Source organism: Oncorhynchus clarkii, chromosome 29, assembly GCF_045791955.1.
Source record: "Oncorhynchus clarkii lewisi isolate Uvic-CL-2024 chromosome 29, UVic_Ocla_1.0, whole genome shotgun sequence".
In the NCBI taxonomy this organism is placed as follows: domain Eukaryota; kingdom Metazoa; phylum Chordata; class Actinopteri; order Salmoniformes; family Salmonidae; genus Oncorhynchus; species Oncorhynchus clarkii.
In genome coordinates, this window is record NC_092175.1 from 8934058 (window position 1) to 8958161 (window position 24104).

General features: G+C 45.1%; 1 protein-coding gene across 2 annotated transcripts in view; it reads left to right on the top strand.

The window, feature by feature from the left end:
- LOC139388107 (G protein-coupled receptor kinase 3) overlaps positions 1-22446 on the top strand; it is a 192236-nt gene extending 169790 nt beyond the window's left edge. Inside the window, exons 14-22 of one of the 2 annotated variants that reach the window (XM_071134676.1) lie at positions 10384-10450; positions 11735-11835; positions 12154-12220; positions 15667-15762; positions 17325-17487; positions 17621-17757; positions 18013-18054; positions 18315-18428; positions 19739-20008. In XM_071134676.1, the coding sequence (XP_070990777.1) occupies positions 10384-10450; positions 11735-11835; positions 12154-12220; positions 15667-15762; positions 17325-17487; positions 17621-17757; positions 18013-18054; positions 18315-18428; positions 19739-19900 (949 nt within the window). In that variant the 3' untranslated portion in view covers positions 19901-20008. Of the gene's footprint in view, positions 1-10383; positions 10451-11734; positions 11836-12153; positions 12221-15666; positions 15763-17324; positions 17488-17620; positions 17758-18012; positions 18055-18314; positions 18429-19738 lie in introns of both variants that reach the window. The other variant, XM_071134677.1, reaches the window with a different exon arrangement.
- The last annotated feature ends 1658 nt before the right edge of the window (positions 22447-24104 follow it).

A 24104-nucleotide genomic window follows, 5' to 3' on the forward strand; every position in this document is an offset into this window, starting at 1 on the left:
TCTTTCTATTCTCTCTATTCTCTTTCTATTCTCTTTCTCTTCTCTTTCTATTCTCTCTCTATTATCTTTCTATTCTCTGTATTCTCTTTCTAATCTCTTTCTATTCTCTCTCTATTCTCTTTCTAATCTCTTTCTATTATCTCTCTCTTTCTATTCTCTCTATTTTCTTTCTATTCTCTCTCTATTCTCTTTGTATTCTCTCTATTCTCTTTCTATTCTCTCTATTCTCTATTCTCTCTTCTCTTTCAATTCTCTCTCTATTCTCTCTCTCCATTCTCTCTCTCTATTCTCTCTCTCCATTCTCTCTCTTCTCTTTCTATTCTCTCGCTCTCTCTTCTCTTTCTATTCTCTCTCTCCTTTCTATTCTCTCTCTATTCTCTCTCTCTCTCTATTCTCTCTCTCTATTCTCTTTCTATTCTCTCTATTCTCTTTCTATTATCTCTCTATTCTCTCTCTCTCTATTCTCTCTTTCTCTTCTCTCTCTATTCTCTTTCTAATCTCTTTCTATTCTCTATATTCTCTCTCATCTCTTTCTATTCTCTCTATTCTCTCTCTATTCTCTTTCTATTCTCTCTCTCTATTCTCTTTCTATTCTCTCTATTCTCTTTCTATTATCTCTCTCTATTCTCTCTTTCTCTTCTCTCTCTATTCTCTCTCTCTATTCTCTTTCTAATCTCTTTCTAATCTCTTTCTATTCTCTCTATTCTCTCTCTATTCTCTTTCTATTCTCTCTATTCTCTTTCTATTCTCTCTATTCTCTTTCTATTCTCTTTCTCTTCTCTTTCTATTCTCTCTCTATTATCTTTCTATTCTCTGTATTCTCTTTCTAATCTCTTTCTATTCTCTTTCTAATCTCTTTCTATTATCTCTCTCTTTCTATTCTCTCTATTCTCTTTCTATTCTCTCTATTCTCTTTATCTTCTCTTTCTATTCTCTCTCTTTCTATTCTCTCTCTCTATTATCTTTCTATTCTCTCTATTCTCTTTCTAATCTCTTTCTATTCTCTCTCTATTCTCTTTCTAATCTCTTTCTATTCTCTCTCTATTTCTTTCTATTCTCTCTCTATTCTCTTTGTATTCTCTCTATTCTCTTTCTATTCTCTCTATTATCTCTCTCTCTATTCTCTCTATTCTCTATTCTCTCTTCTCTTTCTATTCTCTCTCTATTCTCTCTCTCCATTCTCTCTCTCCATTCTCTCTCTCTATTCTCTCTCTCCATTCTCTCTCTTCTCTTTCTATTCTCTCGCTCTCTCTTCTCTTTCTATTCTCTCTCTCCTTTCTATTCTCTCTCTATTCTCTTTCTATTCTCTCTCTCTATTCTCTTTCTATTCTCTCTATTCTCTTTCTATTATCTCTCTCTATTCTCTTTCTATTATCTCTCTCTATTCTCTCTCTCTCTATTCTCTCTTTCTCTTCTCTCTCTATTCTCTTTCTAATCTCTTTCTATTCTCTATATTCTCTCTCATCTCTTTCTATTCTCTCTATTCTCTCTCTATTCTCTTTCTATTCTCTCTCTCTATTCTCTTTCTATTCTCTCTATTCTCTTTCTATTATCTCTCTATTCTCTCTTTCTCTTCTCTCTCTATTCTCTCTTTCTAATCTCTTTCTAATCTCTTTCTATTCTCTCTATTCTCTCTCTATTCTCTTTCTATTCTCTCTATTCTCTTTCTATTCTCTCTATTCTCTTTCTATTCTCTTTCTCTTCTCTTTCTATTCTCTCTCTATTATCTTTCTATTCTCTGTATTCTCTTTCTAATCTCTTTCTATTCTCTCTCTATTCTCTTTCTAATCTCTTTCTATTATCTCTCTCTTTCTATTCTCTCTATTTTCTTTCTATTCTCTCTCTATTCTCTTTGTATTCTCTCTATTCTCTTTCTATTCTCTCTTCTCTTTCTATTCTCTCTCTATTCTCTCTCTCCATTCTCTCTCTCTATTCTCTCTCTCCATTCTCTCTCTTCTCTTTCTATTCTCTCGCTCTCTCTTCTCTTTCTATTCTCTCTCTCCTTTCTATTCTCTCTCTATTCTCTCTCTCTCTATTCTCTCTCTATTCTCTTTCTATTCTCTCTCTCTATTCTCTTTCTATTCTCTCTATTCTCTTTCTATTATCTCTCTATTCTCTCTCTCTCTATTCTCTCTTTCTCTTCTCTCTCTATTCTCTTTCTAATCTCTTTCTATTCTCTATATTCTCTCTCATCTCTTTCTATTCTCTCTATTCTCTCTCTATTCTCTTTCTATTCTCTCTCTCTATTCTCTTTCTATTCTCTCTATTCTCTTTCTATTATCTCTCTCTATTCTCTCTTTCTCTTCTCTCTCTATTCTCTCTCTCTATTCTCTTTCTAATCTCTTTCTAATCTCTTTCTATTCTCTCTATTCTCTCTCTATTCTCTTTCTATTCTCTCTATTCTCTTTCTATTCTCTCTATTCTCTTTCTATTCTCTTTCTCTTCTCTTTCTATTCTCTCTCTATTATCTTTCTATTCTCTGTATTCTCTTTCTAATCTCTTTCTATTCTCTCTCTATTCTCTTTCTAATCTCTTTCTATTATCTCTCTCTTTCTATTCTCTCTATTCTCTTTCTATTCTCTCTATTCTCTTTCTATTCTCTTTATCTTCTCTTTCTATTCTCTCTCTTTCTATTCTCTCTCTCTATTATCTTTCTATTCTCTCTATTCTCTTTCTAATCTCTTTCTATTCTCTCTCTATTCTCTTTCTAATCTCTTTCTATTCTCTCTATTCTCTCTCATCTCTTTCTATTCTCTCTCTATTCTCTTTCTAATCTCTTTCTATTCTCTCTATTCTCTCTATTCTCTCTCTATTCTCTTTCTATTCTCTCTATTCTCTTTCTATTCTCTCTATTCTCTTTCTATTATCTCTCTCTATTCTCTTTCTATTCTCTTTCTCTTCTCTTTCTATTCTCTCTCTTTCTATTCTCTCTCTTTCTATTCTCTCTATTCTCTTTCTATTCTCTCTCTTTCTATTCTCTCTCTATTCTCTCTCTTTCTATTCTCTCTCTATTTCTTTCTATTCTCTCTCTATTCTCTTTGTATTCTCTCTATTCTCTTTCTATTCTCTCTATTCTCTCTCTCTCTATTCTCTTTCTATTCTCTCTATTCTCTCTTCTCTTTCTATTCTCTCTCTATTCTCTCTCTCCATTCTCTCTCTCTTTTCTCTCTCTCCATTCTCTCTCTTCTCTTTCTATTCTCTCTCTCTCTCTATTCTCTTTCTATTCTCTCTATTCTCTTTCTATTATCTCTCTCTATTCTCTCTCTCTCTATTCTCTCTTTCTCTATTCTCTCTTTCTCTTCTCTCTCTATTCTCTTTCTAATCTCTTTCTATTCTCTATATTCTCTCTCATCTCTTTCTATTCTCTCTATTCTCTCTCTATTCTCTTTCTATTCTCTCTCTCTATTCTCTTTCTATTCTCTCTATTCTCTTTCTATTATCTCTCTCTATTCTCTCTCTCTCTATTCTCTCTTTCTCTTCTCTCTCTATTCTCTCTCTCTATTCTCTATCTATTCTCTCTCTCTCTCTATTCTCTCTCTATTCTCTTTCTAATCTCTTTCTATTCTCTATATTCTCTCTCATCTCTTTCTATTCTCTCTATTCTCTCTCTTCTCTTTCTATTCTCTCTCTCTATTATCTTTCTATTCTCTCTATTCTCTTTCTAATCTCTTTCTATTCTCTCTCTATTCTCTTTCTAATCTCTTTCTATTCTCTCTATTCTCTCTCATCTCTTTCTATTCTCTCTCTATTCTCTTTCTAATCTCTTTCTATTCTCTCTATTCTCTCTCTATTCTCTTTCTATTCTCTCTCTATTCTCTTTCTATTCTCTCTATTCTCTTTCTATTCTCTCTATTCTCTTTCTATTCTCTCTATTCTCTCTCTATTCTCTTTCTATTCTCTTTCTCTTCTCTTTCTATTCTCTCTCTTTCTATTCTCTCTCTTTCTATTCTCTCTCTTTCTATTCTCTCTATTCTCTTTCTATTCTCTCTCTTTCTATTCTCTCTATTCTCTTTCTATTCTCTCTCTTTCTATTCTCTCTCTATTCTCTCTCTTTGTATTCTCTCTATTCTCTTTCTATTCTCTCTCTCTCTCTATTCTCTCTCTCTCTCTATTCTCTCTCTATTCTCTCTCTCTCTCTATTCTCTTTCTATTCTCTTTCTATTCTCTCGCTCTCTCTTCTCTTTCTATTCTCTCTCTCCTTTCTATTCTCTCTCTTTCTATTCTCTCTATTCTCTTTCTATTCTCTCTCTTTCTATTCTCTCTCTATTCTCTCTCTTTGTATTCTCTCTATTCTCTTTCTATTCTCTCTCTCTCTCTTCTCTTTCTATTCTCTCGCTCTCTCTTCTCTTTCTATTCTCTCTCTCCTTTCTATTCTCTCTCTCTCTATTTTCTCTTTCTCTTCTCTCTCTATTCTCTTTCTTCTCTCTCTATTCTCTTTCTAATCTCTTTCTATTCTCTCTCTCTTTCTATTCTCTCTCTCTATTCTCTTTCTATTCTCTCTATTCTCTTTCTAATCTCTTTCTATTCTCTATATTCTCTCTCATCTCTTTCTATTCTCTCTATTCTCTCTCTATTCTCTTTCTATTCTCTCTCTCTATTCTCTTTCTATTCTCTCTATTCTCTTTCTATTATCTCTCTCTATTCTCTCTTTCTCTTCTCTCTCTATTCTCTCTCTCTATTCTCTTTCTATTCTCTCTCTCTCTCTATTCTCTCTCTCTTCTCTTTCTAATCTCTTTCTATTCTCTCTCTTTCTATTCTCTCTATTCTCTTTCTATTCTCTCTCTTTCTATTCTCTCTCTATTCTCTCTCTTTCTATTCTCTCTCTATTTCTTTCTATTCTCTCTCTATTCTCTTTGTATTCTCTCTATTCTCTTTATATTCTCTCTATTCTCTCTCTCTATTCTCTTTCTATTCTCTCTATTCTCTATTCTCTCTTCTCTTTCTATTCTCTCTCTATTCTCTCTCTCCATTCTCTCTCTCTATTCTCTCTCTCCATTCTCTCTCTTCTCTTTCTATTCTCTCGCTCTCTCTTCTCTTTCTATTCTCTCTCTCCTTTCTATTCTCTCTCTATTCTCTCTCTCTCTATTCTCTCTCTATTCTCTCTCTATTCTCTTTCTATTCTCTCTCTCTATTCTCTTTCTATTCTCTCTATTCTCTTTCTATTATCTCTCTCTATTCTCTCTTTCTCTTCTCTCTCTATTCTCTTTCTAATCTCTTTCTATTCTCTATATTCTCTCTCATCTCTTTCTATTCTCTCTATTCTCTCTCTATTCTCTTTCTATTCTCTCTCTCTATTCTCTTTCTATTCTCTCTTTTCTCTTTCTATTCTCTCTATTCTCTCTCATCTCTTTCTATTCTCTCTCTATTCTCTTTCTAATCTCTTTCTATTCTCTCTATTCTCTCTCTATTCTCTTTCTATTCTCTCTCTATTCTCTTTCTATTCTCTCTATTCTCTTTCTATTATCTCTCTCTTTCTATTCTCTCTATTCTCTTTCTATTCTATTTCTCTTCTCTTTCTATTCTCTCTCTTTCTATTCTCTCTCTTTCTATTCTCTCTCTTTCTATTCTCTCTCTTTCTATTCTCTCTCTATTCTCTCTCTTTCTATTCTCTCTCTCTATTTCTTTCTATTCTCTCTCTTTCTATTCTCTCTCTATTCTCTTTGTATTCTCTCTATTCTCTTTCTATTCTCTCTCTCTCTCTATTCTCTCTCTCTCTCTATTCTCTTTCTATTCTCTCTATTCTCTATTCTCTTTCTATTCTCTCTCTCTTCTCTTTCTATTCTCTCGCTCTCTCTTCTCTTTCTATTCTCTCTCTCCTTTCTATTCTCTCTCTATTCTCTCTCTCTCTATTTTCTCTTTCTCTTCTCTCTCTCTCTCTATTCTCTCTCTATTCTCTTTCTAATCTCTTTCTATTCTCTCTCTCTTTCTATTCTCTCTCTTTCTATTCTCTCTCTTTCTATTCTCTCTCTCTATTCTCTTTCTATTCTCTCTATTCTCTTTCTAATCTCTCTCTATTCTCTTTCTAATCTCTTTCTATTCTCTATATTCTCTCTCATCTCTTTCTATTCTCTCTATTCTCTCTCTATTCTCTTTCTATTCTCTCTCTCTATTCTCTTTCTATTATCTCTCTCTATTCTCTCTTTCTCTTCTCTCTCTATTCTCTCTCTCTATTCTCTTTCTATTCTCTCTCTCTCTCTATTCTCTCTCTATTCTCTTTCTAATCTCTTTCTATTCTCTCTCTTTCTGTTCTCTCTCTTTCTATTCTCTCTCTCTATTATCTTTCTATTCTCTCTATTCTCTTTCTAATCTCTTTCTATTCTCTCTCTATTCTCTTTCTAATCTCTTTCTATTCTCTCTATTCTCTCTCATCTCTTTCTATTCTCTCTCTATTCTCTCTCTATTCTCTTTCTAATCTCTTTCTATTCTCTCTATTCTCTCTCTATTCTCTTTCTATTCTCTCTCTATTCTCTCTATTCTCTTTCTATTCTCTCTATTCTCTTTCTATTATCTCTCTCTTTCTATTCTCTCTATTCTCTTTCTATTCTCTTTCTCTTCTCTTTCTATTCTCTCTCTTTCTATTCTCTTTCTATTCTCTCTCTTTCTATTCTCTCTCTATTCTCTCTCTTTCTATTCTCTCTCTCTCTCTATTCTCTCTCTCTCTCTATTCTCTTTCTATTCTCTCTATTCTCTATTCTCTCTTCTCTTTCTATTCTCTCTCTATTCTCTCTCTCCATTCTCTCTCTCCATTCTCTCTCTTCTCTTTCTATTCTCTCGCTCTCTCTTCTCTTTCTATTCTCTCTCTCCTTTCTATTCTCTCTCTATTCTCTCTCTCTCTATTTTCTCTTTCTCTTCTCTCTCTCTCTATTCTCTTTCTATTCTCTCTCTCTCTCTATTCTCTCTCTATTCTCTTTCTAATCTCTTTCTATTCTCTCTCTCTTTCTATTCTCTCTCTTTCTATTCTCTCTCTCTATTCTCTTTCTATTCTCTCTATTCTCTTTCTAATCTCTTTCTATTCTCTATATTCTCTCTCATCTCTTTCTATTCTCTCTCTATTCTCTTTCTAATCTCTTTCTATTCTCTCTTCTCTTTCTATTCTCTCTCTCTATTCTCTTTCTATTCTCTCTATTCTCTTTCTATTATCTCTCTCTTTCTATTCTCTTTCTCTTCTCTTTCTATTCTCTCTCTCCTTTCTATTCTCTCTCTATTCTCTCGCTCTCTATTCTCTCTTTCTCTTCTCTCTCTATTCTCTCTCTCTATTCTCTTTCTATTCTCTCTCTCTCTCTATTCTCTTTCTAATCTCTTTCTATTCTCTCTCTCTTTCTATTCTCTCTCTTTCTTTTCTCTCTCTCTATCTTTGTATTCTCTCTATTCTCTTTCTAATCTCTTTCTATTCTCTCTCTATTCTCTTTCTAATCTCTTTCTATTCTCTCTATTCTCTCTCATCTCTTTCTATTCTCTCTATTCTCTTTCTAATCTCTTTCTATTCTCTCTATTCTCTCTCTATTCTCTTTCTATTCTCTCTCTATTCTCTTTCTATTCTCTCTATTCTCTTTCTATTCTCTCTATTCTCTTTCTATTATCTCTCTCTTTCTATTCTCTCTATTCTCTTTCTATTCTCTTTCTCTTCTTTCTATTCTCTCTCTTTCTATTCTCTCTCTTTCTATTCTCTCTCTATTCTCTTTGTATTCTCTCTATTCTCTTTCTATTCTCTCTATTCTCTCTCTCTCTATTCTCTCTCTTTCTATTCTCTCTATTCTCTATTCTCTCTTCTCTTTCTATTCTCTTTCTATTCTCTCTCTCTATTCTCTTTCTATTCTCTCTATTCTCTTTCTAATCTCCTTCTATTCTCTCTATTCTCTCTCATCTCTTTCTATTCTCTCTCTATTCTCTTTCTAATCTCTTTCTATTCTCTCTATTCTCTCTCTATTCTCTCTATTCTCTTTCTATTCTCTTTCTCTTCTCTTTCTATTCTCTCTCTTTCTATTCTCTCTCTTTCTATTCTCTCTATTCTCTTTCTATTATCTCTCTCTTTCTATTCTCTCTATTCTCTTTCTATTCTCTTTCTCTTCTCTTTCTATTCTCTCTCTTTCTATTCTCTCTATTCTCTTTCTATTCTCTCTCTTTCTATTCTCTCTCTATTCTCTCTTTCTATTCTCTCTCTATTCTCTCTTTCTATTCTCTTTCTATTCTCTATTCTTTCTGTTCTCTCTCTCTATTCTTTCAATTCTTGCTTTATTCTCTATTCTTTCTGTTCTCTCTCTATTGTCTCCCTCTCTATTCTCTCTCCTCTCTTCTTTCTGTTCTCTCTCTCTATTGTCTCCCTCTCTCTGTCACGGTCTCTTATTATCTTCCTGTTTCACTCCTATTCCATACTCTGTTATCTGTTTCTCCTTTTGCCTTGTCTGATTCTGACCCTCTCACCCACTCCGTGTGTGTGTGTGTGTGGTGTGTGTGTTTGATGTGATGTGTTTGATGTGTAGTGTGTAAATGCCAGAGGTCTGGGCCCAGTACAGCTGAGGGGGGTAGGGTGCAGGGTGTAGGGGGGTGGTAATGGTTACTAGGTATGGTGTGAAAGAGAGTGGGAGGGAGACTGATGGGTCTTTCCATTGATGTGTGTGTGTCTGTGTTTGAACACTTCAAAGACTAGGGGGGGGTCAGAGAGGGAAAGGGTTGATGAGAAAGAGGGCCAGAGAGAGTTATATTATCTATTATCTACTTCAATTGCTGTGGCAATGTTAACATATGTTTCCCATGCCAATAGCTTGAATTGAATTGAGAGAGCGATGCAAGTGTGATCTGCATTGGCAGCGTTGCAGGTGGATCTGCTGAGGCCTTAGGTTGTCACGGTGTGACATCACTCATTACATCGACCTCTCATTCACTGGATCCCTCACCTCCTTTCAGCTCTGTCCTCTCGACAGTAACACTAACCGCTTCTCTCGCTGGCTCTCCTTCTCCCCCTCTCGCTGGCTCTCCTTCTCCCCCTCTCGCTGGCTCTCCTTCTCTCGCTCTCCCTCTCCTTCTACCCCTTTCGTTCTCCTTCTCTCGCTCTCGCTCTCCTTCTCTCGCTCTCGCTCTCCTTCTCTCGCTCTCCTTCTCTCGCTCTCCCTCTCGCTCGCTCTCTCCTTCTCTTGCTCTCCTTCTCTCGCTCCCCCCCTCCCTCTCTTGCTCTGCTTCTCTCGCTCCCCACCCCTCCTTCTCTCGCTCCCCCCTCTCTCTCCTTCTCTCGCTCTCCCCCTCTCTCTCCTTCTCTCGCTCTCCCCCTCTCTCTCCTTCTCTCGCTCTCCCCCTCCCTCTCCTTCTCTCGCTCCCCCCCTCCCTCTCTTGCTCTCCTTCTCTCGCTCCCCCTCTCCTTCTCTCGCTCCCCACCTCTCCTTCTCTCGCTCCCCCCCTCTCCTTCTCTCGCTCTCCCCCTCTCGCTCTCCCCCTCTCTCTCTCCCCCTCTCTCTCCTTCTCTCGCTCTCCCTCTCGCTCTCCTTCTCTCGCTCTCCCCCTCCCTCTCCTTCTCTCGCCCTCCCTCTCCTTCTCTCGCTCTCCCCCTCCCTCTCCTTCTCTCGCTCTCCAACCTCTGTCTCCTTCTCTCGCTCTCCCCCTCTCTCTCCTTCTCTCGCTCTCCAACCTCTGTCTCCTTCTCTCGCTCTCCAACCTCTGTCTCCTTCTCTCGCTCTCCCTCTCCTTCTCTCGCTCTCCCTCTCCTTCTCTCGCTCCCCCCCTCTCCTTCTCTCGCTCTCCCCCTCTCGCTCTCCCCCTCCCTCCTTCTCTCGCTGCTCTCCTTCTCTCGCTCTCCCCCTCGCTCTCTTCTTCTCTCCCCCTCTCTCTTCTTCTCTCCCCCTCCCTCTCCTTCTCTCGCTCTCCCCCTCCCTCTCCTTCTCTCGCTCTCCCTCTCCTTCTCTCGCTCTCCCTGTCCTTCTCTCGCTCCCCCCCTCTCCTTCTCTCGCTCTCCCCCTCTCGCTCTCCCCCTCTCTCTCTCCCCCTCTCTCTCCTTCTCTCGCTCTCCCCCTCGCTCTCTTCTTCTCTCCCCCTCTCTTCTTCTCTCCCCCTCCCTCTCCTTCTCTCGCTCTCCCCCTCCCTCTCCTTCTCTCGCTCTCCCCCTCCCTCTCCTTCTCTCGCCCTCACTCTCCCCCTCCCTCTCCTTCTCTCGCTCTCCAACCTCTGTCTCCTTCTCTCGCTCTCTCTCCTTCTCTCGCTCTCCCCCTCTCTCTCCTTCTCTCGCTCTCCAACCTCTGTCTCCTTCTCTCGCTCTCCAACCTCTGTCTCCTTCTCTCGCTCTCCTTCTCTCGCTCTCCCTCTCCTTCTCTCTCTCCCCCTCCTTCTCTCGCTCTCCCTCTCCTTCTCTCTCTCCCCCCCCCCCCTTCTCTCGCTCCTCTCACTCTCTCTCTCTAGGCACAGTCCCTTCAGACAGCACAAGACCAAAGACAAACACGAGATTGACCGCATGACGCTCACTATGGTAAGGGCCACCTTACACACACACACACACTGAGAGATCCTTTTGTTTGTTGATTTATCCCTGAACACACTGACATACTAGCGTGTGCACACACCCGACATGATATCCTGAGGATAGCATCTTTTACAGATGTTGCCCAAAACTCCTGCCAAGTCTTTGTCTGATAATGTCCAGTGAGTGAGTGGGAGGCAGTGAACAGAGCGAAGCGGTTCTGGCAGGAAAACGAGGGTATTTGCATCCCTCTCCCTGCCTGCTGCGCAACACACACACACACACACACACAGAGCGGGTCTAGACCAGAGGTGCTCAACCCTCTTGGGAAGATAGCCTCCTGCAGGGTTTCGTTGCAGCTGCTCTTCAGGACCATGATTAGCTGAATCCGGTGTCGGCGCAGGGCTGGCGCAAAAACCTGTACACCCAGTAGCTCTCCTGGAGGAGGGGGGGGTCACCCTTGGTCTTGGTCACCCTTGGTCACCCTTGGTCACCCTTGGTCTTGGTATTGGTCACCCTTGGTCTTGGTCACCCTTGGTCTTGACTAGAGTGTGCCTACTATTAGACTAGAAGATCTGCGTCAGTTGGAGTGTGTGTTGTCAGAGGAGAGGACACACACACACACACACACCCTCTATAAGGCGCAAGCTAAAAAAGGAAAGTATCCTCAATTGTGATTCAATTCAGATTAGGATTTAATCCAGCCACTTGATCGGAATAAACCGTGTAATCCCTGCCCCCCCCCCCCCCCCTCCCCTCTCTGTTCTCCGTCAGGCAGTTGGTTTGTGCTTATCCAATCAGATGGATGGTTCTGTAAGATGAGATCAACTGCCAAAGAGAGGAGGAGAATTATGGCAGAAGAGGGAGGAATGAGGGGTTATGGAACAAACAGGGAATTTTAGATCACACATCGTCTCCTTCCCAATGCACCTTAGATACGCTTTATTGGCACCATAAATCAAGTCTGTCTCATGTTGTAGCAGGAAATTGTTCTGCTCTCTCTCCCACACTCTGTCTCTCTCTGTCTCTGTCTCTCTCCCTGTCTCTGTCTCTCTCTGTCTCTCTATGTCTCTCTCTCTCCCTGTCTCTCTCCCTGTCTCTGTCTCTCTCTCCCTGTCTCTGTCTCTCTCTCCCTGTCTCTGTCTCTCTCTCTCTCTCTCTCTGTCTCTCCCTGTCTCTCTCTCTCTGTCTCTCTCTCTCTCTCTCTCTCTGTCTCTCTCTCTCTGTCTCTCTCTCTCTGTCTGTCTCTCTCTCTGTCTCTCTCTCTGTCTCTCTCTCTCTCTCTCTCTGAAGAACGTGGAGTTGCCAGACTCGTTCTCTGTGGAGCTGAAGGGTCTGTTGGAGGGTCTGCTGCAGAGGGACGTGGCCAAGAGACTGGGCTGCTTGGGACGAGGGTACACACGCACGCACACACCTGCCCCCCCCTCCTCCTTCCGTTGTTTTTCACTCATCGATGTTAATGCTATGTCTTAGCTGAGTGAAGGCATTTGAACCTTTTTGACTGTGTATCAGTCAAACAGTGTGAGTACTATGAAAGGGCTTTATATGGGTCCATAAAATCGTTTTGGAGAGCTCAGTTCCTTTCGGAGTTGTTGTAAATACTGCCACCTGCTGTTTAGGCGAGGAACTGTTCCAACAGGAGAATGACCTGGCTTTTTCTCTCTCTCCCCTCTCTCTCTCCTCTCTCCATACACACACACACACACACACAGTGCCCCAGAGGTGAAGGAGCATCTGTTCTTCAAAGGCATCGACTGGCAGCAAGTGTATCTTCAGAAGGTAAGCCTTAGAGTGTGTGATGAATCGGGAGAACGGGTTCGTTATAAAGCCTGCCGGTCTGGACATTCGGCTCTCTCTCTCTCGTGGTGCTCGATCAGTTGCCATGGTTACTCCTCTGCTGAAGGAATGGAGTAGTTGTTGTTTTGTTTACTCACCCTCTTCTTTTCCTTTTCTACTTCTCCTCCCTCTCCTCTCTCTCCTCACCTTTACCTCTCCTCTCTCTCTCCTCACCTTTACCTCTCCTCTCTCTCTCCTCACCTTTACCTCTCCTCTCTCTCCTCACCTTTACCTCTCCTCTCTCTCTCCTCACCTTTACCTCTCCTCTCTCTCTCCTCACCTTTACCTCTCCTCCTCTCGCCTCACCTTTCTCTCGCCTCACCTTTACCTCTCCCCTCTCTCTCCTCACCTTTACCTCTCCTCTCTCTCTCCTCACCTTTACCTCTCCTCTCTCTCGCCTCACCTTTACCTCTCCTCTCTCTCTCCTCACCTTTACCTCTCCTCTCTCTCTCCTCACCTTTACCTCTCCTCTCTCTCTCCTCACCTTTACCTCTCCTCTCTCTCTCCTCACCTTTACCTCTCCTCTCTCTCTCCTCACCTTTACCTCTCCTCTCTCTCTCCTCACCTTTACCTCTCTCTCTCCTCACCTTTACCTCTCCTCTCTCTCTCCTCACCTTTACCTCTCCTCTCTCTCGCCTCACCTTTACCTCTCCTCTCTCGCTCCTCACCTTTACCTCTCCTCTCTCTCTCCTCACCTTTACCTCTCCTCTCTCTCTCCTCACCTTTACCTCTCCTCTCTCTCTCCTCACCTTTACCTCTCCTCTCTCTCCTCACCTTTACCTCTCCTCTCTCTCCACACCTTTACCTCTCCTCACCTTTACCTCTCCTCTCTCTCGCCTCACCTTTACCTCTCCTCTCTCTCTCCTCACCTTTACCTCTCCTCTCTCTCTCCTCACCTTTACCTCTCTTCTCTCTCTCTTCACCTTTACCTCTCCTCTCTCTCTTCACCTTTACCTCCTCTCTCTCTCCTCACCTTTACCTCTCCTCACCTTTACCTCACCTTTACCTCTCATCACCTTTACCTCTCCTCACTCTCCTCACCTTTACCTCTCCTCTCTCTCTTCACCTTTACCTCTCCTCTCTCTCCTCACCTTTACCTCTCCTCTCTCTCGCCTCACCTTTACCTCTCCTCACCTTTACCTCTCCACTCTCTCTCCTCACCTTTACCTCTCCTCTCTCTCTCTTCACCTTTACCTCTCCTCTCTCTCCTCACCTTTACCTTTCTCTCTCCTCACCTTTACCTATTCTCTCTCTTCATCTTTACCTCTCCTCTCTCTCTCTTCACCTTTACCTCTCCTCTCTCTCTCTCTTCACCTCTACCTCTCTTCTCTCTCTCCTCACCTTTACCTCTCCTCTCTCTCTATCTCTCTCTCTCCTCACCTTTACCTCTCCACTCTCTCTCATCACCTTTACCTCTCCTCTCTCTCTCCTCACCTTTACCTCTCCTCTCTCTCTCCTCACCTTTACCTCTCCTCTCTCTCTCCTTACCTTTACCTCTCCCCTCTCTTTCTCTCTCTCTATCTCTCTCTCCTCACCTTTACCTCTCCTCTCTCTCTCCTCACCTTTACCTCTCCTCTCTCCCCTCACCTTTACCTCTCCTCTCTCTCCCCCTCTCGCTCTCTCTCTCTCTCTCCCCCCTCACCTTTACCTCTCCTCTCTCTCTCCCCTCACCTTTACCTCTCCTCACCTTTACCTCTCCTCTCTCTCCCCTCACCCTTACCTCTCCTCACCTTTACCTCTCTTCTCTCTCTCCTCACCTTTACCTCTCCTCTCTCTCTATCTCTCTCTCTCCTCACCTTTACCTCTCCACTCTCTCTCATCACCTTTACCTCTCCTCTCTCTCTCCTCACCTTTACCTCTCCTCTCTCTCTCCTCACCTTTACCTCTCCTCTCTCTCTCCTCACCTTTACCTCTCCCCTCTCTTTCTCTCTCTCTATCTCTCTCTCCTCACCTTTACCTCTCCTCTCTCTCTCCTCACCTTTACCTCTCCTCTCTCCCCTCACCTTTACCTCTCCTCTCTCTCCCCCTCTCGCTCTCTCTCTCCCCCCTCACCTTTACCTCTCCTCTCTCTCTCTCTCTCCCCTCACCTTTACCTCTCCTCACCTTTACCTCTCCTCTCTCTCCCCTCACCCTTACCTCTCCTCACCTTTACCTCTCCTCTCTCTCTTTCTCTCTCTCTCAATTCAAGGGGAAACATGTGTTAACATTGCCAAAGCAAGTGAGGTAGATAATATATAAAGTGAAATAAACAATAAAACAGTAAACATTACACATACAGAAGTTTCAAAACAAAGACATTACAAATGTCATATTATTTATATATATATATATATATAGACAGTGTTGCAACGATGTGGTTAAAGTACACAAGGGGAAATAAATAAGCATACATTTGTGTGTTCTTCACTGGTTGCCCTTTTCTCGTGGCAACAGGTCACAAATCTTGCTGCTGTGATGGCACACTGTGGAATTTCACCCAGTAGATATGGGAGTTTATCAAAATTGGGTTTGTTTTCAAATTCTTTGTGGATCTGTGTAATCTGAGGGAAATATGTCTCTAATATGGTCATACATTGGACAGGAGGAAGTGCATCTCAGTTTCCACCTCATTTTGTGGGCAGTGAGCACATAGCCTGTCTTCTCTTGAGAGCCAGGTCTGCCTACGGCGGCCTTTCTCAATAGCAAGGCTATGCTCACTGAGTCTGTACATAGTCAAAGCTTTCCTTAAGTTTGGGTCAGTCACAGTGGTCAGGTATTCTGCCGCTGTGTACTCTCTGTTTAGGGCCAAATAGCATTCTAGTTTGCTCTGTTTTTTTTGTTAATTCTTTCCAATGTGTCAAGTAATTATCTTTTTGTTTTCTCATGATTTGGTTGGGTCTAATTGTGCTGTTGTCCTGGGGCTCTGTAGGGTGTGTTTGTGAACAGAGCCCCAGGATCAGCTTGCTTAGGGGACTCTTCTCCAGGTTCATCTCTCTGTAGGTGATGGCTTTGTTATGGAAGGTTTGGGAATCGCTTCCTTTTAGGTGGTTATAGAATTTAACAGCTCTTTTCTGGATTTTGATAATTAGCGGGTATCGGCCTAATTCTGCTCTGCATGTATTATTTGGTTTTTTACGTTGTACACAGAGGATATTTTTAAAGAATTATGCATGCAGAGTCTTGATTTGGTGTTTGTCCCATTTTGTGAATTCTTGGTTGGTGAGCAGAACCCAGACCTCACAACCATGAAGGGCAATGGGTTCTATAACTGATTCAAGTCATTTTAGACAGATCCTAATTGGTATGTTAAATTTCATGTTATATCTCTCTCATTTTATGTTCTTTCTTTCTCTCTCTTTCTTTCTCTCTCCTCACCTTTACCTCTCTCTCTCTCTCTCTCTCTCCTCCAGTATTCTCCCCCTCTCATCCCTCCAAGGGGAGAGGTAAATGCAGCAGATGCATTTGACATTGGCTCCTTTGACGAAGAGGACACCAAGGGTATCAAGGTAACACACACACACACACACACACAACCCTTATCTTATGATACCATCAAGGTAACACACACACACACACACACACACAACCCTTATCTTATGATACCATCAAGGTAACACACACATACACAACCCTTATCTTATGATACCATCAAGGTAACACACACACACAACCCTTATCTCATGAAACCACCAAGGGTATCAAAAATACACAGCATTATATAAAAGCTAAACTGTAATCCGGATTTACACACTCTTACATCCTAGTGCATGACGAACACACACACAGACAGGAGGCTGAGGTGTAAACGGGGCTCCATCAGTGTTCAATATTGACACTGCCAGTAAGCAGAGCGGCCCACAAAGAAAGTCCTTCCCAAATAGTTTGGACGTTACACAACTGGAGGCTTTGGGCGCGTTCCAGGTCGCTTTAATTACAGTCATGCTGCCCAGCTCAGCAGATCTCACAGCTACCGGTGACGGGGTTAACATCTGAGGAATCACGTCACCTACACCTCATATCTGCCTCAGTGACTTTGTTTTGTTTCTCTCGCTCTCTCTCTGCCCCTTTCTCACTCTCTCTCTCTCCCCCCCTACCTCCCTCTCTCCCTCCCTCTCGCTCTCCCTCCCTCTCCCCCCTCTTGCTCTCCCTCCCTCTCCCCCCCTCTCTCTCTCTCCCTCCCTCTCCCCCCTCCCTCTCTCTCCCTCCCTCTCCCCCCTCGCTCTCTCTCCCTCCCTCTCCCCCCTCCCTCTCCCCCCTCCCTCTCTCTCCCTCCCTCTCCCCCCTCCCTCTCTCTCCCTCCCTCTCCCCCCTCCTTCCCTCTCCCCCTCCCTCTCTCTCTCTCTCTCTCTCTCTCTCTCTCTCACTCCCTCTCTCTCCCTCTCTCTCCCTCTCTCTCCCTCACTCTCTCTCCCCCTCTCTCCCTCCCTCTCTCTCCCCCTCTCTCTTTCCCCCTCTCCCTCCCCCTCTCCCTCCCTCTCTCTCCCCCTCTCCCACCCTCTCTCTCTCCCCCCCTCTCTCTCCCACCCTCTCCCCCCTCCCTCTCTCTCTCTCCCTCTCTCTCTCTCCCTCTCTCTCTCTCACTCTCTCTCTCCCTCTCTCTCTCTCACTCTCTCTCTCCCTCTCTCTCCCTCACTCTCTCTCCCTCTCCCGCTCTCCCTCTCTCTCCCTCACTCTCTCCCTCCCCCTCTCTCCCCCTCTCTCCCTCCCCCTCTCTCCCCCTCTCTCTCCCCCTCTCTCTCCCCCTCTCTCTTTCCCTCTCTCCCTCCCTCTCCCTCCCCCTCTCCCACCCTCTCTCTCTCCCACCCTCTCTCTCCCACCCTCTCCCCCCTCTCTCTCTCCCTCTCTCTCTCTCACTCCCACTCTCTCTCTCTCTCTCTCTCTCTCCCTCCCTCTCTCTCCCTCCCTCCCTCTCTCTCTCTACCTCCCTCTCTCCCTCCCTCTCTCTCCCCCTCTCCCTCCCTCTCTCTCCCCCTCTCCCACCCTCTCTCTCTCCCACCCTCTCTCTCTCCCACCCTCTCTCTCTCTCCCCCTCTCCCCCCCTCTCTCTCCTCCCTCTCGGTCCCTCTAGTTGTTGGACAGTGACCAGGAATTGTACAAGAACTTCCCCCTGGTCATCTCAGAGCGCTGGCAGCAGGAGGTGGCTGAGACGGTGTACGAGGCGGTCAACTCCGACACGGACAAGAACGAGGCCCGCAAGAGGACCAAGAACAAACAGCTGGGCCACGAGGAGGGTACGGCGGAGAAACGCAGAGGGAGACGCAGAACACGCGTCACACTGGGGACACATCTCAAAGTGCAGTATTTAGGTTTATTTTGTGGTCATGGGGTTAATGTAGTATTTGTATTGTGTGTGTGTGTGTGTAGACTATGCCCTGGGCAAGGACTGTATAATGCACGGCTACATGTTGAAGCTGGGGAATCCGTTCCTGACGCAGTGGCAGCGCCGATACTTCTACCTGTTCCCCAACCGAGTGGAGTGGAGGGGAGAGGGGGAGTCACGGGTGAGCCATCTCTACGTCACACCGTCCTCTCGATGTGTGTCGGTCCGAGTTTACGTGCGTGTGTTTCAGTTTGTGCGCTTCTGCTCTTCACGTACGTGGGATTCTGGGTGGGTTTTTCTTTCTGTGTGTTTCCATGGATGTGTGTGTGTGTGTGTGTGTGTGTGTGTGTTCGTGTTCTTCGTCATTGTCCATCCTGTCTGTCTAGTGCATGAAGCTTGTCCGTCTGTCTTGTCTGTCCTCGCTCACGTTCTGTAGGCCTGGATGAAAACGGTCAACCACACAGTCCGCGCCCCGAAGGTAAGTCTGACAGCTGCTGCCCCACCACCACCTCCTCTCCCCCGGTGGCACAGTAGACGGATCGGAGCTTTGCTACCAGACAGCCTTACCTTCAGAGCAACGTCCTCGCTCTCTAGCGCCGTTCCTAAAAAAAGGCCACTTTCCTCTGTAGCTTCCGTTTCGATTGGTCCGTCTCATTCTCCGATTGTGATTGGTTCCCCTGCCTCCTGGACATGTTCCTGATTTTGGTTTTTGTGTGTGTGTGTGTGTGTGTTCCGCAGCAAAACCTGCTGACGATGGAGCAGATTGTGACGGTGGAGGAGACACAGATTAAAGATAAGAAGTGCATCCTGCTGCGCATCAAAGGAGGGAAACAGTTTGTCCTGCAGTGTGAGGTACGTAGGACTATCTTTCTCTCTCGCTCTTTCTCTCTCGCTCTTTCTCTCTCTCTCTGTCTCTCTCTCTCGCTCTCTCTCGCTCTCTCTCGCTCTCTCTCGCTCTCTCTCGCTCTGTCTCGCTCTGTGTCTCTCGCTCTCTCTCGCTCTCTCTCGCTCTCTCTCGCTCTCTCTCGCTCTCTCTCGCTCTCTCTCGCTCTCTCTCGCTCTCTCTCGCTCTGTCTCTCTCTCTCGCTCTCTCTCTCTCGCTCTCTCTCGCTCTGTCTCGCTCTGTCTCGCTCTGTCTCTCTCTCGCTCTGTCTGTCTCTCTCTCGCTCTGTCTGTCTCTCTCTCGCTCTGTCTGTCTCTCTCTCGCTCTGTCTGTCTCTCTCTCGCTCTGTCTGTCTCTCTCTCGCTCTGTCTGTCTCTCTCTCGCTCTGTCTGTCTCTCTCTCGCTCTGTCTGTCTCTCTCTCGCTCTGTCTGTCTCTCTCTCGCTCTGTCTGTCTCTCTCTCGCTCTGTCTGTCTCTCTCTCGCTCTGTCTGTCTCTCTCTCGCTCTGTCTGTCTCTCTCTCGCTCTGTCTGTCTCTCTCTCGCTCTGTCTGTCTCTCTCTCGCTCTGTCTGTCTCTCTCGCTCTGTCTGTCTGTCTCTCTCTCTAGCTCTGTCTGTCTCTCTCTAGCTCTGTCTGTCTCTCTCTCGCTCTGTCTCTCTCTCGCTCTGTCTCTCTCTCGCTCTGTCTCTCTCTCGCTCTGTCTCTATCTCGCTCTCTCTCTCGCTCTCACTCTCTCTCGCTCTGTCTGTCTGTCTCTCTCGCTCTGTCTGTCTGTCTCTCTCTCTAGCTCTGTCTGTCTCTCTCTAGCTCTGTCTGTCTCTCTCTCGCTCTGTCTCTCTCTCGCTCTGTCTCTCTCTCGCTCTGTCTCTCTCTCGCTCTGTCTCTCTCTCGCTCTGTCTCTATCTCGCTCTCACTCTGTCTCGCTCTGTCTCTATCTGTCTCGCTCTGTCTCTATCTGTCTCGCTCTGTCTCTCTCGCTCTGTCGCTATCTCTCTCTCAGGCTCTCTCGCTCTGGCTCTCAGGCTCTCTCGCTCTGGCTCTCAGGCGCTCTCGCTCTGGCTCTCAGGCTCTCTCGCTCTGGCTCTCAGGCTCTCTCGCTCTGGCTCTCAGGCTCTGGCTCTCTGGATTTCTGAAAAACCTGGGAGTTTTGGGAAAGCAACCAGAATATATATACAATTTCAAATTTGTTTTAATGTATTATTAATTATTCTATTATAAGTTAGTCAAATGGAAGGTGTGTGTGTGTAATAATATGTTTATTATCTCGGTCTCTCTGCAGAGTGACCCAGAGTTTGTCCAGTGGAAGAAAGAGCTGACCGATGCGTTTACTGAGGCCCAGAAGCTGCTGCGTCGCGCCCCTAAGGTCATCGGGAAGGGTCGGGCTGGGGTGGTGGAGTTCTCCAAACCTCCTCTCACACACCGCAACAGCAATGGCCTGTAGGCCGCACACACACACACACACCTACACACACCACATCCTATAACCTCATCCCCTATGAACCCGCCCGCCACAGGCCCAAGTCCTGGACACACACACACACACACACACACACACACACACACACACACACACACAATAAAGCCCCACACTCTCACTCTGGAGTGTTTATGGACCAAGCCTGCCAGCCGCTCTCCTCTGTTGTCACACACACACACACACACACACACACACTGAAAGGCAAAAACGTACCCTCGGACCATGCGTGTACCTAAAGAGAACCAGAGCGCCCTCCCTCTCCGACCGCACCCTGGAGCGATGCCACGCATCCCTCTTCCTCTCACCCCTCCCCTGTCCCTCAATCCCCCCCAGCCTCGTCTTGAGACTGAACCCGAGCCACACGCACCTGCCGGGCCGCTCTCCACGGGATTGGATGGCTGTAGTGGAGGGGCGGGGACCTAAAGCAGGTGGTGAGTTTCTGGACCAATGTCACCGCTTGGAGAGAGGGGCCGGACCAATAACGTTCCTCTCCTGTGAGCTCATGAAGAGGGGAAAGGAGAGACTGAGTGGAGGGGAGAGAAGTGGAAAGATGGTGGGAGGAGGACAAGGAAGCAGAGAGACCTGCCGGGAGAAACCCAAGAGAACGACAGTGACCTGCTCGTGTGTAAGTGTGTGTGTCCAGAGATGGGGCCATAGAGGTTGGCAGCAGGTTTCATTCCTTCACAGAGAACGACGAAGGAGAGAAAGATGACGGCTTTGACTTTTTGAAGAGACTTTGACCCTCCGTCTCCTCCTCCATCCCTCCGTCTCCTCCTCCATCCCTCCGTCTCCTCCTCCATCCCTCCGTCTCCTCCTCCATCCCTCCGGCAGTGAAATGCATAAAGTGCCAATGTCAATATTTACTTGAGTCACCTGAGCATCCAGGAGGACCCGTTTTGAAAGCAGGCGCCCCCCCCCGGATACAGAACTCTCTGGCACGGAACTCTTGTCGCCGTGGACAAACCTCTCCGATGCGGCTCGTAACCGTTGGTAACCGTTTTGACTTTGGGGGGGGGGGGTTGCACCTGTAACTATGGGAACCGGGGATGATGTGTACGAAGGCCAAGCCGCTCTCTGCGCATCTCCTCCAGTCCCTTTACTCCAGTACTGCTCATTAATGTGTGAGTCTGTCCTCTTCTCTTTAGGAATGTTGGGGAGCGGAGGGAGGGAGGGGGGGGGCTTTCATTCACCTGGCAGTATGCGTACCTCAGAGCGGGGACTGTATGTGAGTTTTGAATCCCAGCGGGGCCAGAGACTTTGCTGTGTGAGAAGTTGTAATTGTGTCAGGGTGGCCCTAATGTGTACGCCACAGCTTTCCAGATGTAGATCACACACACACACACACACACACACACACAGGATTGGCCGTATAAGTAGGTCAGTGTAGAGAGAGAGAGAGAGGTGGTAGGTGACGCGGGGTGTTTTAGCGTTTGGAGCAGACAGCGACCGGAACCCGAATCTGTTAGTCCCCTTCAGTCTGGTTTGAACCTATAGATTTATTTCTGAATGTGACCCAGAATGGTAGGCCCACAATCCTCTCTGGCTTTATATATGAGGAGAACCAGCTTGTGCTGCTGTGGCTGCAGCCGTGACACGCCGTTTAACCTGAAAGCACAGCTGGTTGTTGAAAAGAGAGGAGAAAGGATTTGTTCATTCAATTTTAATTTCAGGGTTTTTCAGAGGGTGGTATATGTGATATATCTATATCTGTGATATCTATATATCTGTGATATATATCCGTGCGTTTCCACAGCTGTGACCTGCATGTGTAGCTGGAGGGGTAGAGGAGGGTTTATGTGTTGGGGGGCGGGGGGGTTGTTGATATTCTAAGAGGCCTACACAGGTCAGTCAGGGGAAGTGATGTCGTTTTAGAGAGATACCTCATCAGGGCGTCCTTTTTTTCTTCTTGTTAAACCAAAACGAAAGGGGTTTTGTCTGACCTTTTTGACCTAATGTGTTACTCCATGTTCAATGTGCCAAATACCTGTCGCTGATTGATTCTGATTGGCTGACTGTTCTGGACCAATGAGAATCCTCCTATCTGAACAGGCCCCTGCGGGGACGGACCCCTCACAGCGCCAGCCTCTGGCCACACACACACACACACTCTCTCTCAACCGTTTGAATCTGAGGAGTGGGTCTTTCTTAAAGGGTACAAAACTGTGACCGAACTGGGGATGTGGAATAGAAGAGAGTGTGTGTGTGTGTGTGTGTGTGTGTGTGTGTGTGTGTGTGTGTGTGTGTGTGTGTGTCAGCATGGAGTGAATCTGCCTTTCAGCACCTCCACTTGTCTCACACACACACACACACACACACACAGGACTTGGTTGTAATGGGTGTATTCAGTGTGTGTGCGTTGTGTGTACAAGCATGTGTGTGCGCTGCATTTGAATCGCTTGTCAGTGTTTTATTTAGTGTAGATGTTTTTGTCATCTACACACACAAGCTTGACAACAAAACAAGACAATGAAAAGGGGCGGAATATAGGAAGAAGAAAAACTAACAAAAAATGGAAGTATATATATATATATGAATGAATATATGTGTGTATATTAAATGACAGATGCTCTAGGTTTATTTAAGAAGATTTCACCATGTAGAGACGCTCCTCGGATGAGGATGGGCGTTGGGGTTTTGAAGTGTGTAAATCTGTTTGTGGTGAACACTTTGGATCTTTGCACATGAAGACTTTAGCTGCAAATTGCCAGATTATTTTTGTTTGAATACCCGGACTCTTGCTCTTTTCATATTTATTGCGTGTTTTGTTTTTGGAGGGGGGGGGGGTAGCGGCCTCTGTCTACGAGCTCTCGCCAGGGCTCTCGCCAGGGCTCGCGCCAGGGCTCGCGCCAGGGCTCGCGCCAGGGCTCTCGCCAGGGCTCGCGCTGTAGAATAGTCCAGTTTTACACACGGCCAGACAAATTATTTGACACGTGCCACAAACAAAACGCAAATACTACTGGCGTTGGGTTACTATTACCATTACAGTCATGACGATGATGATTACTGTCATTGGTAATATTATTAAATGATTATTGTCATTCCATTTTGTTTGAATGAATTTTGTCATGTTGTTTTTAAGACCGCTAGGAGCATTATGTGTTGGACTGCTTATATAAAACAGTTCAGAAATAAATACATCATTTTCTTTTGTCTGTGTTGCTTTGTGTGACGTGTGGTTTGTTGACCTGTTGGGACACTACTTTAGTGCACTACATAGTGTGTCGTGATATCAAAAGGGAGGTATGAATGTCAATGAGTTATTATGTTCAAATGTTAACATGGGGGGGGGATGTTTGTTCTTCAGAAATACGGTGGTAACAGCAGCCAACTGTTGAGTGACAGTTTATCTTCCCATATCATAAATAAATGGATAAACGAATCGCTGTTTTATTCCACGTTTTCAATTTAAAAACATGAAGAAATAGACTGAGGCTCAGACTCTGGACCGTTTGCTGATAATAATTCAACATCAAAATCATCTAGACAAACCTACGTTTCCCCCAAAAAAAGGGGGTTCTTGGCCCGTGTCCCACTTGATGTGCCCTCCCTCTGAAACGTGTTTTGTATACTGTGCACAAGGGGGTGCTGGACTATTCAAATCGGTAAACTGGAGGCTTCTTGGGATAGGTCCGGGGTCCCAGCCCTCTTTCCTCCCCCTTCCCCCACCGCTTCTGTCCCCCTCCCTCCTCTCAACTTCCCCTAGCTCTTCTCCCTTCCACTTATTTCTCACCCCCTTTCCCTCCCCTACTTTTCTCCCTCACCCCTTTGGTACCCCCCCCCCTTCCAGCCATCTTCCTTTCTCCGTGAGGCTTCTCCTCCCCCTCTTAGCTGCAGCTGTCAGGTTGGAGCGACAGCCGACTACCCCTCAAGACGGAGATACAAGGCTTTTCCGCACTGTTGCTCTGGACTAGGCTTTTGAGTTCTTGTGTGCGTTTTCACTCTTCCAATATCAACAACAATCCATCCCTCCTAGGTCCATGTCCCAGTAGACTACCAGAACATTCCAGCTTTCCCCTCTCTCGCCTCTGTTTTTGTATGCTAGTCATCTGTTGGTTTGTTTTGGCCTAGGGTTTTAGCCTGAGGCAAATTAAGACACAGGGTGAATGTTAGATTGCTACAACATTTTCTTACCCTTATTGCTCCCCCCCCCCCCCCCCAGCTGTATTCT